The sequence below is a fragment of the Lagenorhynchus albirostris genome, chromosome 4 (assembly GCF_949774975.1).
Source record: "Lagenorhynchus albirostris chromosome 4, mLagAlb1.1, whole genome shotgun sequence".
Taxonomy (NCBI): Eukaryota; Metazoa; Chordata; class Mammalia; order Artiodactyla; family Delphinidae; genus Lagenorhynchus; species Lagenorhynchus albirostris.
In genome coordinates this window covers 116,613,228-116,627,015 of record NC_083098.1, presented here as the reverse complement: position 1 = coordinate 116,627,015, position 13,788 = coordinate 116,613,228, and the positions used below count along the sequence as shown (strand labels likewise).

Below are 13,788 nucleotides of genomic sequence, written 5' to 3'. Positions count from 1 at the left end.
CAATACAATACCGTGTTAGCCCCAAAGCACTCACCCACAGACCCTAATAAAGGCATGTGCCCCAGGTCCTGCCTCTCTCTGCCTGCACCCTGCTTTGATCTACCAATGTGGCCCCTCAAGGTGTGCCATGTACTTTGTTCAGGATCTGTGAGTAATAAACTTCTCTATTTCAATTTCTTTTTTTTTTTACATCTTTATTGGAGTATAATTGCTTTACAATGATGTATTAGTTTCTGCTTTATAACAAAGTGAATCAGTTATACGTATACATATGTTCCCATATCTCTTCCCTCTTGCGTCTCCCTCCCTCCCACCCTCCCTATCCCACGCCTCTAGGTGGTCACAAAGCACCAAGCTGATCTCCCTGTGCTATGCAGCTGCTTCCCACCAGCTATCTATTTTATGTTTGGTAGTGTATATATGTCCATGCCACTCTGTCACTTTGTCACAGCTTACCCTTCCCCCCTCCCCATATCCTCAAGTCCATTCTCTGGTATGTCTGTGTCTTTATTCCTGTCTTACCCTTAGGTTCTTCATGACATTTTTCTCCCCTTAGATTCCATATATATGTGTTAGCATACCATATCTGTCTTTCTCTTTCTGACTTACTTCGCTCTGTATGACAGACTCTAGGTCCATCCACCTCACTACAAATAACTCAATTTCGTTTCTTTTTATGGCTGAGTAATATTCCATTGTGTATATGTGCCACATCTTCTTTATCCATTCATCCGATGATGGACATTTAGGTTGTTTCCATCTCCTGGCTATTGTAAATAGAGCTGCAATGAACATTTTGGTACATAACTCTTTTTGAACCATGGTTTTCTCAGGGTATATGCCCAGTAGTGGGATTGCTGGGTCATATGGTAGTTCTATTTGTAGTTTTTTAAGGAACCTCCATACTGTTCTCCACAGTGGCTGTACCAATTCACATTCCCACCAGCAGTGCAAGAGTGTTCCCTTTTCTCCCCACCCACTCCAGCATTTATTGTTTCTAGATTTTTTGATGCTGGCCATTCTGACCGGTGTGAGATGATATCTCATTGTAGTTTTGATTTGCATTTCTCTAATGATTAATGATGTTGAGCATTCTTTCATGTGTTTGTTGGCACTCTGTATATCTTCTTTGGAGAAATGTCTATTTAGGTCTTGTGCCCATTTTTGGATTGGGTTTTTTGTTTTCTTGTTATCGAGCTGCATGAGATGCTTGTAAATTTTGTAGATTAATCCTTTGTCAGTTGCTTCATTCGCAAATATTTTCTCCCATTCTGAGGGTTGTCTTTTGGTCTTGTTTATGGTTTCCTTTGCTGTGCAAAAGCTTTGAAGTTTCATTAGGTCCCATTTGGTTTTTTTTGTTTTTTTTTTTTTTTTTGGCAATACATGGGCCTCTTACTATTGTGGTCTCTCCCGTTGCGGAGCACAGGCTCCGGACGCGCAGGCTCAGCGGCCATGGCTCACGGGCCCAGCCGCTCCGCAGCATGTGGGATCTTCCCGGACCGCGGCACGAACCCGTGTCCCCTGCATCAGCAGGCAGACTCTCAACCACTGCGCCACCAGGGAAGCCCCTGGGTTTGTTATTGTAGGTCTTTTCCTTCTCTTGTGTTTCTTGCCTAGAGAAGATCCTTTAGCATTTGTTGTAAAGCTGGTTTGGTGGTGCTGAACTCTCTTAGCTTTTGCTTGTCTGTAAGGGTTTTCATTTCTCCATCAAATCTGAATGAGATCCTTGCTGGGTAGAGTAATCTTGGTTGTAGGCTTTTCTCCTTCATCACTTTAGATATGTCCTGCCAGTCCCTTCTGGCTTGCAGAGTTTCTGCTGAAATATCAGCTGTTAACCTTATGGGGATTCCCTTGTGTGTTATTTGTTGTTTCTCCCTTGCTGCTTTTAATATGTTTTCTTTGTATTTAATTATTGACAGTTTGATTAATATGTGTCTTGGCATGTTTCTCCTTGGATTTATCCTGTATGGGACTCTCTGTGCTTCCTGGACTTGATTAACTATTTCCTTTCCCATATTAGGGAAGTTTTCAACTATAATCTCTTCAAATATTTTCTCAGTCCCTTTCTTTTTCTCTTCTTCTTCTGGAACCCCTATAATTTGAATGTTGGTGTGTTTAATGTTGTCCCAGAGGTCTCTGAGACTGTCCTCAGTTCTTTTCATTCTTTTTTCTTTATTCTGCTCTGCAGTAGTTATTTCCACTATTTTATCTTCCAGGTCACTTATCCCTTCTTCTGCCTCAGTTATTCTGCTATTGATCCCATCTAGAGTATTTTTAATTTCATTTATTGTGTTGTTCATCATTGCTTGTTTCATCTTTAGTTCTTCTAGGTCCTTGTTAAATGTTTCTTGCATTTTGTCTATTCTATTTCCAAGATTTTGGATCATCTTTACTATCATTATTCTGAATTCTTTTTCAGGTAGACTGCCTATTTCCTCTTCATTTGTTAGGTCTGGTGGGTTTTTATCTTGCTCCTTCATCTGCTGTATGTTTTTCTGTCGTCTCATTTTGCTTATCTTACTGTGTTTGGGGTTTGCAGGCTGCCAGTTTGTAGTTCCCATTGTTTTTGGTGTCTGTCCCCAGTGGCTAAAGTTGGTTCAGTGGGTTGTGTAGGCTTCCTAGTGGAGGGGACTACTGCCTGTGTTCTGGTGGATGAGGCTGGATCTTGTCTTTCTGGTGGGCAGGTCCACGTCTGGTGGTGTGTTTTGGGGAGTCTGTGGACTTATTATGATTTTAGGCAGCCTGTCTGCTAATGGGTGGGGTTGTGTTCCTGTCTTACTAGTTATTTGCCATAGGGTGTACAGCATTGTAGCTTGCTGGTCGTTGAGTGAAGCTGGGTGCTGGTATTGAGATGAAGATCTCTGGGAGATTTTCGCTGTTTGATATTATGTGGAGCTGGGAGGTCTCTTGTGGACCAGTGTCCTGAAGTTGGCTCTCCCACCTCAGAGGCACAGCACTGACTCCTGGCTGCAGCACTAAGAGCCTTTCATCCACGCGGCTCAGAATAAAAGGGAGAAAAAGTAGAAAGAAAGAGGATAAAAGAAAATAAAGATAAAATAAAATAAGGTTATTAAAATAAAAAATTATTTTTGAGAAAAAAATTTTTTAAAAGATTAAAAAAAAGAAAAACGGACGGATAGAATCCTAGGACAAATGGTGAAAGCAAAGCTATACAGACAAAATCTCACACAGAAGCATACACACTCACAAAAAGAGGAAAAGGGGCAAAAATCACAAATCTTGCTCTCAAAGTCCACCTCCTCAATTTGGGATGATTCGTTGTCTATTCATGTATTCCACAGATGCAGGGCACATCAAGTTGATTGTGGAGCTTTAATCCGCTGCTTCTGAGGCTGCCAGGAGAGATTTCCCTTTCTCTTCTTTGTTCTCACAGCTCCCAGGGACTCAGCTTTGGATTGGGCCCCGCCTCTGCGTGTAGGTCGCCGGCGGGCTTCTGTTCTTCGCTCAGCCAGGACGGGGTTAAAAGAGCCGCTGATTGGGGGACTCTGGCTCACTCAGGCCGGGGGGAGGGAGGGGTATGGAGTGCGGGGCGAGCCTGCTGCGGCAGAGGCCAACGTGACGTTGCACCGGCCTGAGGCGCGCCGTGCGTTCTCTCGGGGGAGTTGTCCCTGGATCCCGGGACCCTGGCAGTGGCGGGCTGCACAGGCTCCCCGGAAGGGAGGTGTGGAGGGTGACCTGTGCTCGCACACAGGTTTCTTGGTGGCAGCAGCAGCAGCCTTAGCGTCTCATGCCCGTCTCTGGGGTCCGCGATGTTAGCCACAGCTCGCGCCCGTCTCTGGAGCTCCTTTAAGCAGCCTCAATTTCTCTTGTCGGTAGTGGAGCCACAGCTCACCATCCAGCACCCTATGCTCCACTTCACAAATGTGATTCGATCAAGTCATAACAACATACAATGAAATATTAACCATCAATAAAATGGAATGAACTATTGATACACAGAGCAACATGGATGAATCTCAATAATTACGGTGAAAGAACGTAGGGAGAAGAATATGTGCTGTGTTTGGTGATGTATCCTATTACTTACTACTTAGCTACTTTAACACACAGAAATTATTAACACAGTGCTTTACATATAGTAAGGTACTTAAAGACAGTTTGTGGTTTTGATTAAATTATTATTTACATGTATAGATGACACAAATTAAGAACCTAGAATAATTTTAGAGGAAGAATCCTTTGAGATAAATGTATCCAACTGCCCCCGCCAGAAGTTATGTGATTTCCCCAAGGTCATATGGGCAAAGTAGAAAACGTAGATTTCTAGCAAGTTATTTCCAGTCACTCTGAAGATCTCCTTTGAATTTTGAATGAGCCATAATTTTAAAATATAATCTTTTTTTTTAGTAACTGGTCTTATGCAATTCACTATCTGGGGGGTTTTTCTAAGGAAAAAAAAGACAATGTTAACCAGAAGGAAATGCTTCAGATGAAATTGAGTGATGTTTCAAGGATTCTTTCAGTCCTTTCTTTATTCAGTCAAATCCCCCTAGTGGAGAAGATATGCCTTTACGTATCTTCATATATCTTCACACATAAAATGTGGAGAAAATGGAACCACCTTGACTAGAGGGGTCATTTTCTCTACAGACTGACTTAGAAATCGTCTGGCAAGTCCCAGAGACTTGAGGGGAACTTTCCTGAATCTATGGTGATTCCTTCCAGGTGGAAACCAAATATCCGTGACTGCTTCCAAACCATCACACCAGTTTCTCAGCTGGTGGCGATTTAACGAGGGAGTACGGAGGTGAATGAGATCCTAATGACCATTTATCTCTGGCTTGTGTGGCATCTTTTTAATTCTCCCAGGTGACCTTCTGAGACTGATGCTCCAATATTACCAAGGTAAATGACTTACAATATTACCAAGCTTACTTACCTAACTATTATTCTCTTACTGAGAATACCTGTGTACCCAAAGGGTTAAAATACACGTTGCTCTGGGTTTCCTAATTTTTATAGCTCCTCAGTTTAGCTTAAAATATTTAATTTTTTCTTTTCAATTTTTATGATGTTTGAAATATACAGTTAAATTACGGGAGAGATCTTAATGCCTAAGGTTAATTACTTAGTTATAGATATTTAGGAATGCCCATCCATTATTTACAGCAATAGTTCTCAAAGTATGGTCCTCTCTCAGTAATGGCCTTGCTTCGTACTAAATGAGAAAATAAAAACCTTCAACGGAAATTCCCTCATCATTCCACTACCTATACAAATGGACTGGCATCTGTGCACGTCCTCTCCTTTTACTTTATTTTGCAGGAATTACTTACTGCACATTAAAGGCCTGTCTTTACTTATTCTCTGGATTCTCAGCCGCAAGGACCTCCATCCATCAGTTACCCTCTCTCTCTGTTGGATCATTCTCATCAGCATACAATTTACTCTAGTTTTTCTCCTTTCTTTTTAAACTATCCTATCTTGATTCTGTATTATCCTTCAACTATGTCCCATATCTCTGCTCCTTTTTTCAAGCCAAACATCTTCAGGGTTGTTCTCACATGATAACTTCATTTGACTTCTAATTCACTCTTTCCAAAAAAAGTTTTTTTGTATGTGTGTCAAAATGATAATATCCAAATAGTTTAGAGTCAAGTAATTCAATAAGGAATTTTAAAACAGAGAGCAATTTTCCTTCCCTGGAGGCAACCACTCTTAAGTCTTTTAGCAAATTCCCTTGGTCTATATCTCCACATCTTGAAACAATGGGTGTATTGCTATTCTTGGTCTTTATGTTTTAGACAATATCTCTTGTTCTCTCACTATGGAAAATGAGGATTTATCTGTTTCCTCTCCTATTATCATCACACACACACACACACACACACACACACACACACCAACACAGACACACGCATTGTATCCCCTCAAACTCTCCAGCTAGTCATACTGCAATTTTGTTGATGTTTATATTCATAGTTTACATTATTATGACTAAATATGTGTGATTTAGAGCGGAGCCATGTAGTAAAACTATTATTAGCCCTCCTTTCCAGCATGATATTTTTCCTCTGGAGACAGTTTCTTTTCTTTTTCTTTTCTTTTTTTTTCTTTTAAGTGGGCTTGTGTGGTTTTCTTTGAAAAATTCTTTGTCTTTTCTCATCTTAAAAAAAGTACTCTTACATAAAAAAGAAATAGTATAGAAATATGCTTTTTTTAAAAAAAAGAATACTTCATTAGTGGCTCTGGCAAACACTTCTGGTGCCCATCCACATCCACTTTGCCCTTACTGCCATCTCTTTGCATGAGGGCTTTCTTTGGGACTAGTGCCCTCTCTATAGATGTGCATTGCAATCCAAAAGTACCAGAGAATGAACACTCCCTGGGAGTAGTCCTTGAATAATGACTGAAGGGAGTTGTACCAATGCCCTAGTTCTCTCCCTCAGGTGAGATACTCTGAAGGACATGCTCTACACTGTTTCTCAGAGTTCCCTGGTGGGATTTAGCTCCAGTTACCCACCATGGCTGCTTGATAGCACGCTCTTTTTTTTTTTTTTTTTTTTTTTTTTTTTTTTTTTTGCGGTACGCGGGCCTCTCACTGTTGTGGCCTCTCCTGTTGCAGAGCACAGGCTCTGGAAGCACAGGCTCAGCAGCCATGGCTCACGGGCCCAGCTGCTCCGTGGCATGTGGGATCTTCCCGGACCGGGGCACGAACCTGCGTTCCCTGCATCGGCAGGTGGACTCTCAACCACTGCGCCACCAGGGTAGCCCGATAGCACACTCTTTATTGACTTCCTTCTTGTTCCTGTATAACTCCACTAATGGTGTTTCCTGGGATCACCTCCCAAATAAATGACTTGTACTCGAATCCTTCTTTTCATGCCTGCTTCTTCAACAACCCAAACTAAAACAATAGTGCTGAGTATTTCCTGTTACTTCACATTTTAGGGTACAAGATATCTGCTGTCCCAGTTTTAGAGATGCTAAGATTAACAAGTGGACGCAGGTGGTGTCAGCCTGATGTGTCCATTATAAAATTCCCTTTCCTACCTGTATTAGTCAGGGTTCTCTAAAGAAACAGAACCAATAGGATAGATAAACAGATAGATAGGAATTGGCTCATGTGATCGTGGATGCTGAGAAGTCCTAAGATCTGCAGTCAGCAAGCTGGAGACCCAGGAGCCAACATTTCAGTTCAGGTCTGAAGGCAGGAAAAGACCAATGCCTCAGCTCCAGGAAGTAAGGTAGGAGGAGCTCCCTCTTACTTGTGGAAGAGTCATCTTTTTTGCTCTACTCAGACCTTCAGCTGATTGGATGAAGACCACCACATTAGAGGGGGAAGCTACTCAGTCTACTGATTCAAATGTTAATCTCATCCAGAAACACAGACACACCCAGAATAATGTTTAACCAATATCTGGGCACCCCATGACCCAGTCAAGTTGACACAAAATTAGCCATCACACTACCTTTCACCTAATACTTTTATCAGTCGCTAATGGTTATCGCCTATATCAATTACCCCCTCAGGTGTATTTTTGGCCGTGCCACACAGCGCGGGATCTCATTTCCCAAACCAGGGATCGAACCCGTGACCCCTGCAGTGGAAGCTCCAAGTCCTAACCACTGGACCGCCAGGGAATTCCCTCATCAGTTGTTTAAAATGGTGATTTTTAAATGCCAACATTCCTTCTGCATTTATTAGCTAAAATTCTATCAGTCTGAACTTTCCCTTATCAACTATTTGATTACCCTGAAATACAGTTTGTACAGAAAGGGTGCGATAAATATATCCTTTTTTTTAAAGAAAAATATTTGTTTATTTATTTGGTTGCATGGGGTCTTGGTTGCATGGGGTCTTAGTTACGGCAGGCAGGCTCCTTTGTTGCAGTACGTGGGCTCCTTAGTTGCGGTAGTTGGGCTCCTTAGTTGCAGTTTGCAGGCTCCTTAGTTGTGGCATGCGAACTCTTAGTTGCGGCATGCATATGGGATCTAGTTCCCTGACCAGGGATCGAACCCAGGCGCCCTGCATTGGGAGTGTGGAGTTTATCCGCTGTGCCACTAGGGAAGTCCCAATGTATCCTTTTTGATGACTTAGTTTTCTAAGTAGTTATCACTAATTTAATCCCAAACTCTGTCACCTATCTAAATTATTTTCAGTATGGTCATTCCCGTCAAATGCTCTATCAATTTCATCTTCCTAAACAGGGCTCTCCAAGGGCTTCCTGACTTCTTGGAGAGGCTTCTGAATGATTATCTTCTAGACCTGGTACACTGCCGTCATCCTGGGATCTCCCTTCACTAGAATTCCCTCCAGTTGTTTCCTGTGTGGGAACTCCTATTCTCTGGATGCCATGTTTTTCTCTTCCTATTTAGGTGAAGCATATCCTCTAATATTTCTTTAAGAGAGGGTGTATGATAATTCTAGATTCTAAATTGGAAATATTTTTCTTTTTCCCTTTTTTTTCTTTTGCGGAAATACCTTTTTTTTAGAGCTCTGAAGCTATTGTTCCATTTGTCTTCTAGCTCTTGGTGTGTTTCTTGATAGCTTCAATTCATTTATACTCCTGATTCTTTCTTTGTGAACTCTCCATCTTCTCCTTGGAAGCTTGTAGGATTTCCAAAAAATTTCAGAACACTGGGGAACACGGTTTGGAAATTTCATAGTGCTGTGCTTTATTTTTATCTGTTAAGCTGGACATTCAACGAATGTCTAAAATCCTTCAGTTATAGGAAATTTTGTTGAATAATTTCCTTGGTTATTTCCTCTGGTGGGATTTCTCTTTTTGGAACTCTTAATATTTGAATCTTAAATTTCCTAGACTGTTCTTTCTTTTTAAATATTCTCCTCTATTTCTTATCTTTTGGGGTTTTTGCTCTGCATTCTGAAAGATATCTTCACCTTTTCTTCCACTCCTGCTATCTTGTTTTTAATTTCCAGGAGACGAATTTTGTTTCCTGAATACCAATGGCATTGCCATTTCATTGGTAAATCTTTCAATACCTATCTCTAAAATTACTCCTTTAAAGATATAATAACAATGCTATTATAATGCCAAAAGAATGTCTTTAATATCAAGAGTCTAGGGACTCTCTAAATTTCCTGTATTTAAAAATATTTTTTTGTTTGAAGCAGTGTTCAGATAAGTTCATGTATTTCAACTGCTTGATAGTTCTCATAAGTTACCTTTTAATCTTTAGTTCTTCTTTAGTTTTTCCTATAATTGAATTATTGAAGAGTCAGGTCATTTATGATGTAGTTTTTCACAGTTTGGACTTGACTGATTGCATTTATGGTGATTTTCGTCTTCCTCTTTCCTCTGCATTAGCTATAAATTGATAATGAAACCTGAAGACTTAAGATCAGTTTTAACTTTTTTGGGGGCATTAATACTTCATCAGGAAGCAGGAAAGTTCTAATGTTCTTTATTTTCATGATTTAGCAGCCATTGAGGACCATTGTCTTTATCCATTTATTTCATTTAAAGTTGTAAAATGGTGACATTATAAAATCTACCTTTCCTTCCTAATTTATTAGCTGTATGTCTACAAAGAAAAACTTCCTCTCATCAGTGTAAGGCCAACTGGCCCGAGGCAGGGGAACGCAATCAGACTCACAGGTTGAAACTGACCTGGAGACTTTCCGGACCACCCAGTTCCAGGAACTGACCTGGGGACTTTCCACCCGGCCCAGCCTTCCCGCCTTTCGAGGGGCGGGACTAACGGTCCCCCACGATACCCGAAAAGGCCGCCAAATAAGGAATACCCAGCGCCCTCCCGGATTCACCACACCCCTTTCCCTTCTTCCCCTATAAATTCTTCCCAAACCCTCGACCGGGCACGACTTTTCTGGCCCCTTTCTCTCGGACCAGTGAACCTCGCCCGGGAGCGTACCCAAATAGAGCTTGTTTAAGCTCTCCTCCGTTTTTGGTGCCGTTCCTTACAATCAGCTTTTTCATTACCTGACTTACAGTTAGTGATGGCAGCCAGGGTAAATGCTTAATTCTTTCGTTTTATTTGTAAGTTTTCAAAACAATGAGTTGGTTTGTTAGCATCCTCCAAGTGTGACAATTAGTTCTTTTTAAATTGTCATCATTATGAACATTTAGATTTAAACATATTTGATTTGTTTCAATACCTTATAGAGATTATCCCTTTAGTGCTCTAATTGTGTAATTTTGACAGGGGAAAGCTTCAGTTTGGCTTCTGAGTCCTTTTGACATAATCCTAGTGGTTTTTGATAATTTCTTGTTTTGGATTTGACAGGATGTTTCAGGCTCATTTGCATGAATGATGTCTGAAATAATACATTTGAATTGATAGTATCAAGGTAAACTTATATATTTTACCTGAAAAAAGTCTTTCACTGAAAAAGTCCAGAAATATGGACTGACTCAGAAGCACTAAACAGTTTTAGAAGCCCAGATTGTGATATCTAAATACCACTCCCTTCTGAAAACCAGGAATCCTGGGACTCCTTAGAGAAATGGCTGATTCCAAATGTGGTGCTGTGTTTTCATTTGAAGCTTTGGATCCTCTTCTAAGCTCATTCCGTTATTGGCAGAATTCAGAAATATACTGAAATTAAGTTCTATATACAGACTGCAAATGAAGAGTCCCCGAAGAAAAAGCTACAAGGAAACCATTGACAGTTTGAGGTCAAGTAACAAGATTGAAGTTTTAGAAATAACACTCTGACAGCAATGTTAAGAATGGAGTGTGTGGGCAGCAGATGCACAGGATGCCCAGATACGGGGATTAGTTGTGATTCATCCTGGATATAGGAAAGGCCTAATATTAACACAGTAGCAGTGAGGTAAATAAACAGGGAACTGATTTGCTAGCTATTAAGAATGTATGACTGTTGGGACTTCCTCAGCGGTGTAGTCGTTAAGAATCCACCTGCCAACGCAGGGGACACGGGTTTGAGCCCTGGTCCGGGAAGATCCCACATGCTGCAGAACAACTAAGCCCGTGCATCACAACTACTGAAGCCTGTGCTCTAGAGCCTGCGAGCCACAGCTACTGAAGCCCGCGCACCTAGAGCCCATGTTCCGCAACAAGAGAAGCCACCGCAATGAGAAGCCCGTGCACCTTAACAAAGAGTAGGCCCCGCTCTCCACAACTAGAGAAAGCCCATGCGCAGCAACGAAGACCCAATGCAGCCAAAAATAAAAATTAAAAAAAAAAAAAAAGAATGTATGACTGTCAGCATAACTGATGGCAACTTGGGCCTGTAGAAGTTCCTCCTGTCCTTCCACTGGCCCTACCCAGGACTGTACTCTGCAGTAAATCATTTCTCTTGTCGTCAAGGGCTTTGAAGTTAATAGATATTGTTTAATAATCATTAGGACCCAGTGGCTTCTGTGCTATTTTAGTCCCCAGACAATGATGAAGACCTTTGCGGACATATTCCCAGTGCCCAGGAGACTACTTACCCATCCATAAACCTTGACTTAGGAATGCACTTCCTGTTTCTAAGCACTACTCCAATACCCTAGGTTAGCTATACAACTGTCCCAATGTCCCCTCAGCGGTGTGGATGCAGCTGTAAATGCTTCTGGGTCACAGTCCTCCATGATCTCACCCTGTAAGTTACTGTATAATAAACGGATCCATTGATTACATGGAGACACCTGCTTCATTTTCTCAGTCTCAAGATACCTTCTTAGTTTGGTGGGCATTTTTCCTTCCCTCTTGTCCTCCAGCAAAGAGGCAGTAATGTCAGGTCTTTGGGATTGGTGTGTATTTGTAGGGTAGGGCATTGGGTTATGGAGGAGAAGCACTTCAAACAACTATCTTGGTGCCAGGGACAAGCTATGGAAAGTCCCTTAGGGTACTGGGGGTGGAAGGGGAGATAACTCCTAGAGCAGGCTCCCCTCCATCCCCAGCCCATCCTCCTGTGAAGTAGCTGTGGTATACTTCGGTGAATTTGAAAATGTCCTTCACACATGGACATTCTACTCTGTGGTAACCAAGGGCCCTCCTGCAGCCTGGATTTCATTCCTCTAAGGATTTCCTGAGAAGCTAATAAAATAGAGGTCTCTTTCTGGCTTACCGGGTGAGAAGTATCCGACAGAAATCTCCTGAAGAGACATCTGCAAGTGGGGAAGGAGGCACCTTGCAGATAACCACTAAAACCTGAGAAATATTAATTACTGATGTCCAGGGATGGGGTATTGACTTTTTTTTTTGAAACTGTGCGTTGAGCAGAATTTTAAAGCTAAGTGGAACGTGTGGAGAATGAGCTGTTTAGCAAATCTTCCCTCCGCGAAGCTGGAAAATTCCTCTTTAAATGTGGCCAGGGAGAGGAGGGCACAGATATGGAGGATAGGAAACTGGTGGCCGGGTTTACGGAGTGAAAACCAGAGGGTCGGGAGACCACATCAATGTCTTCTGCCATCTAGTAAACAGCAGCACGCACCCAAACCCGCAAAGAGGTGGGGAGCTGGTATCTTCCTTGTCCTTCCAGGTCGAGGCCTGGGACGCGTTTCCAGCCTCTGCGCATGCGCAGCGCAAGGCGGCGAGCGGGGGAGGGACCCTGGAAGTTCCACGACTACGTTCTCAGGCCCCGCCCCTACTTCAGAATCAAGAGGGAGGAGCGTCGTGCGCGCTCGCGTCGGTGCGCGCCCTGAAGGCCCGCTCCCACCCCCTGCGTCCGGTTCTCGTCCGGTGCTTCGCCCCACCCCACACACCTCTGTCCGGGACCCATTTAGGAGGCGGGGCCGAGGCGCCGCTCAGTCGGAGCCGCGAGCACGAGCGCGTGCCTACGACAGCGCGTGCCAGCCCGGTCGCGAGGAGACCCCGCCTTCCCGTCCCGCCCCCGCCGGCCTCCCGTCCTCCGACTACTCACTGGGTGCTGAGAACGCGGGCACCCGCGCGCTGAGCAGCCATGGAGGTTCCCGGTAGCCTGTGCAAGAAAGTCAAGCTGAGCAATAACGCGCAGAACTGGGTGAGTCGGAGTAGAGGTGCGGAGGAGGCTCTGGGAGTCACCGGCTGCAGCTTGTTTCGTAGCCGCTGCCTCCCTTCCGCCTCCTCTGTATCCTCCCTGGAGAATTGGGGGTGGTACCCGAGGCCGCGGCGCCTTCCACCTGGGGCGGTGGGTTGTGCCGGGTGGAGTGGCGCGGCGGGGGCGGGGGTCCGATCCAGGGTCCGTGGGAAGAACTCCCCCTTCTCCAGCTCCTCGCCTCAGAGGAGACCTTGAGGACGCTCTTTCGGCAGTGAGCTGGCGGCTGCTGAAACCTGCATCCCTCGAGGGGGAGCTGCCCGCATCCCCCTCCATTGGCCTGAAGGTCTGCGGAGGAGGCAGAGGCAGGCGTCTTTGGTACGTTTCCTGGTTTTTCTTGGCTTTGCCAGTGCAGTGAGCCCAGGTTTGGGTCCATCTCCACGTCTTTCCATTTCTGACTTTCAGCGTGAAGGGAGAGTACTCAACAATGCGGCCATTCATGAGCTGAGACTGCCCTGAACTGAGGTTCTTTGTGATTCGGTGCTAAATCGGAATATCCAGCAAATAACATGGAAACAGTGAAGTGTGGGGAAACTAATGGCTTATAACGTTTAGCAAGGACTGCCAGTTTGCTTTGATGGTTAAGCAGCCTCGGAAGGTTGCTTGCTTCCTTAATTATTCTTGGTAAGAAACAGCCTTAAGCTAAGATTTTGTAAGTGTAGAGGGGGTGGGGTGGAGCAGGTGATGTCCAGCTCTGGAGGCCGGAAAGATACTGGTTTTAAGTTTGGGTGGAAATTTTTATTTCACAGTACAGCAAGATCATGAGGTTTAAATGCAGCCTTGTAAATCGTCATTACCCTTGGTGAGTCAAAGAAAAA

General features: G+C 43.5%; 1 protein-coding gene across 5 annotated transcripts in view; it reads left to right on the top strand.

Moving 5' to 3' along the window:
- The first annotated feature begins 12,758 nt into the window (after positions 1 to 12,758).
- PAPSS1 (3'-phosphoadenosine 5'-phosphosulfate synthase 1) overlaps positions 12,759 to 13,788 on the top strand; it is a 108,757-nt gene continuing 107,727 nt past the window's right edge. For 2 of the 5 annotated variants that reach the window (XM_060148563.1, XM_060148562.1), the window contains exons 1-4: positions 12,786 to 12,916; positions 13,186 to 13,288; positions 13,376 to 13,594; positions 13,720 to 13,772. Coding sequence is in view for 1 of the 5 variants with exons in the window: in XM_060148561.1 (XP_060004544.1) it covers positions 12,857 to 12,916 (60 nt within the window). In the remaining 4 variants the exon portion in view is untranslated. Of the gene's footprint in view, positions 12,917 to 13,185; positions 13,289 to 13,375; positions 13,595 to 13,719; positions 13,773 to 13,788 lie in introns of all 5 variants that reach the window. The other 3 variants (XM_060148564.1, XM_060148565.1, XM_060148561.1) reach the window with 3 other exon arrangements.